The sequence below is a fragment of the Diceros bicornis genome, chromosome 10 (genome assembly GCF_020826845.1).
Source record: "Diceros bicornis minor isolate mBicDic1 chromosome 10, mDicBic1.mat.cur, whole genome shotgun sequence".
NCBI lineage: Eukaryota > Metazoa > Chordata > Mammalia > Perissodactyla > Rhinocerotidae > Diceros > Diceros bicornis.
Genome location: NC_080749.1, coordinates 85,352,265 through 85,356,007, shown reverse-complemented (window position 1 = coordinate 85,356,007; position 3,743 = coordinate 85,352,265). Strand labels below are relative to the sequence as shown.

General features: G+C 41.5%; 1 protein-coding gene across 1 annotated transcript; it reads left to right on the top strand.

Moving 5' to 3' along the window:
- The first annotated feature begins 918 nt into the window (after positions 1-918).
- Positions 919-3,106, top strand: LOC131410565 (ribonuclease H-like). The gene is made up of 2 exons (XM_058548663.1): positions 919-1,463; positions 2,674-3,106. Exons 1-2 carry the CDS (start codon positions 1,003-1,005, stop codon positions 2,750-2,752), a joined length of 540 nt encoding a protein of 179 aa, XP_058404646.1. The 5' UTR covers positions 919-1,002; the 3' UTR covers positions 2,753-3,106.
- Positions 3,107-3,743: the final 637 nt, after the last annotated feature.

Here is a 3,743-nt window from a genome sequence, read left to right as displayed (position 1 = left end):
CCCACTATCTGCCATCGACAGGTTGCTGAAACCTTGGCAAAGGTACCTGCTTCTGATGATGTCCAAATAGTGCATTATATAGATGATATTATGATCCAAGGAAATGAAGAAGAAAAAGTACAACAACAGTTAGAAAAAGTAATGGACATACTTGAGGAGGATGGATGGAAAACTAATCCAGCTAAAATTCAGGGCCCAAGTTCAAATGTTAAATTTTTGGGAGTACTTTGGAATAATGGAAAACAAGAAATTTTGCCTAAAGCTAGACAAAAGATATTAGATTTTGCAGCACCCCGTAACAAAAAGGAAGCACAAAAATTTATTGGATTATTCGGATTTTGGAGGGCACATATTCCACATTTAAGTCGGCTCCTTGCACCTTTATATAAAGTTACCAGGAAAAAATATGAATTTGAATGGGGAACACAACAAAAAGAAGCTTTTGAAGCAGCCAAGCATGCTATTCAGACTGCTTTAGATCTATGGCCAATTAAACCGGGACCCATTGAGTTACAGGTAGATGTCATTGATCAGTATGCCAGTTGGAGTTTATGGCAAAAACAAGGTGCCCGACGTTATCCTCTGGGATTTTGGAGTCGCAAGCTTCCCTGTTCCAGTGAAAGATATAGTCCTTTTGAAAAACAGTTGTTAGCCTGCTATTGGGCTCTAATAGACTCAGAAAGCCTTACCCTGGGACATGAGGTAATTATGCGACCTCAGATACCCATCATGCAATGGATTCATAGCACGCCTGTCACTCATAAAATTGGACATGCACAAGAATTTAATATCATCAAATGGAAATGGTATATTCAAGACCGGGCCAAACCTGGCCCAAAGGGGTTGTCCCTACTGCATGAACAAGTGTCTCAATATAGCAGTGAGCCAACTGTGTCACCCAAGACTGATGTAACAGAATCTCCTGTTAAATGGGGTGTCTCATATGATCAATTGACTGAAGAACAACAAAAACATACCTGGTTTACGGATGGTTCTGCCAAAATGATATCGAGCTCACGGAAATGGAAAGCAGTTGCCTATAACCCATCCACCCAACAAACAATTGTCACCACTGGAGATAATATGAGTAGCCAATATGCTGAACTTTATGCGGTGTATCAGGCACTTCAACAAGAACAGGGGCAACAATGTCATATATATACTGATTCGTGGGCAGTGGCACAAGGTTTGGCAACGTGGATGCCACAATGGAAAAAACATGATTGGAAAATTAATGATAAAGAAATATGGGGAAAGAAATTATGGGAAGACATATGGTTATGGTGTCAAAACACAATTGTTACTGTATTTCATGTTGATGCTCACAGTTCTTTAATTTCTGCAGAACGAAAGCATAATTCTCATGCTAATCAGCTGGTGCAGATTCGTGCAACGCACAACCCAGGCTTAGCACAATGGGTCCACGAAAAGAGTGGACACTTGGGAGAACAAGCTTCATACAGGTGGGCACAACAAAGGGGAATCCTTGTCACCCATGATGATATTGCCACTGCAGTACAACAATGTCAGTTGTGCCAACAGTTAAATAAACGGGGAGTTCCACACCCCTACCAAGGTCATATCCAAAAGGGATTATTTCCCGCCCATACCTGGCAAATAGATTTTATTGGACCATTGCCAAATTCTTGTGGATATACTTATGCCTGCACTGCTGTTGATACATATTCTGGTTATTTATTGGCTATACCAGCTAAAGCGGCCACCCAACAGAGTGCCATAAAATTATTAGATATAATTAAGTTATATTATGGAACACCAAGGCAAATTCAGAGTGACAACGGTTCCCACTTTACAGGTAAGTTGATTCAAACTTATACCAAGGAAAATTATATAGAATGGATTTATCATATACCTTATTACCCCCAAGCTGCAGGCCTCATAGAACGAATGAATGGATTGCTTAAACAACAATTGAGGAAACTTGGTCATGGCTCATTAAAGGGGTGGCACAACCATCTAAGTACTGCTCTAAATGTGTTAAATAACAGGCCACTAGGCCCTAATGAGACTCCTCTGTCAAGGTTGTTACCAGCAAAGATTACAGAAGTGGCAGCCGCCACCCATGAGCTTATGACCTTAACCTATTGGCCCCTGACTCAGTCTGCTAAACCGCCTTTTCGTGCCACGGCCGAAGCGGCTGGATTGGATTTATCTACTGTTCATTCTATTCAATTGCCCCCTAAGAAGCAGTCTATAGTCCCTACTGGGATAGGGGTACAATTTCCCAAAAATACCTTTGGTTTGTTAAAAGGACGCTCTGGACTGGCAGCAAAAGGTATTGATGTACTGGGAGGAGTTATTGATCCAGATTACCAGGGAGAAATAAAATTTATATTATATAATGGTAGTGACACAGTACTAACTGTAGAGTCTGGGGAACGAGTGGGACAATTATTGGTGCTTCCCCTCTTGACTCCAAATGTGTCACAAGGACAACCTCCAAGTGAATTAACTAAAAGAGGAATACAAGGATTTGGATCTACAGATGGATGGAAACCTGGAGCAAAAGTGTGGGTGACACATCCACCCAATGCGGCTCCACGTGCCGCAGAAGTAGTGGCCCAAGGGCCCACTGCAACACTCATAGTAATGTATCCAGGAAATGAACAATTATATCATGTTCCTAAAAATTCTGTTTCTTTGCGTGAATAGATATTCCTGCTGTGTTTACTATGCTGTGCTGCACTTCCATGTCTGCTGCAGACCTACACGCCAACTAATGTCTCCGTAGGACAACCTTTGACCCTGCACTGCTGGACCAACTGCTCTACACCAGTGGGACCTATAACCTGGACTATGAATGGCCGAGAAATTTGGTCTCAGAAACATCAAGCAATCTCTCGGTACAAGCCTATATCTGACCAGTCACACAGAACTAGTTATAATTTCTCCATTGCTCTGTCTTCTGTTACCCTCCGTGATGGGGGCTGGTATTCTTGTATTAAATGGAAGAAGGGAAATCCAGATTCCCCGTTTCTTAAAGAAACTCGATTTATTAGCATCCTTCCTAATGCCACTACTCCTCTTAAAAACACTAATCTGTGGTTACATTTAGCTCATACAGTTCTTAATGAAACTGCTTTTTGTCTCAGAAACAGCAATAATCCTTCTGGACTTCTGCAAGCTAATCTGTTGGGTCTAGGTGTTACTTTACCTAATGTGTTACATGCTAAAGTTACTATTCCTCCTTCTGTAGTAACGATGCCCATATCAGGAGTGACCTCCACTACATGTTACTGTATTAATTGTACATATATTCCATTCTATTGTAATAAGACTATCCCTGTTAGTATTCCTACCCCCTCACGATTACCTGCTGGATATTTCTGGTTATGTGATAATGCTGCGTATTCACACATTCCAACTGACACATCTGTTGCATGTGGTATTGGTCCAATAGTTCCCCTTATAGCCGCTTTCCCTACCAAGAATTCTCGAGTGAAACGAGCACTCACTGCAGATTGTGACCCTCATGTTAACCTTCTTCCCATCTCTACTGTGGCAACGCTGGCCGCCCTTCTACTACCTGATCCTGGTCTAATTGTAGACAACCATCGTCAAATTGAACACCTTTCCTGCTTGTTGACACATGTAATGAATGATACTGTTAGAGCCTTCTTGGCTATATCTCAAGAATTACAAGAACTGCGTAGAGAGACTCTTATACAACGAGCTGCTTTAGACTATTTGTTTCTTCTCCATCAAACACCTTGTACTAAAAT

What these genes read in the sequence shown, in the direction of transcription:
- LOC131410565 (XM_058548663.1), top strand. Translation starts at nt 1,003, where the DNA reads ATGATATCGAGCTCACGGAAATGGAAAGCAGTTGCCTATAACCCATCC. An exon ending in GGAGAACAAGCTTCATACAG is followed by an intron (nt 1,464 to 2,673) that starts GTGGGCACAACA and finishes TTGCGTGAATAG; the next exon opens with ATATTCCTGCTGTGTTTACT.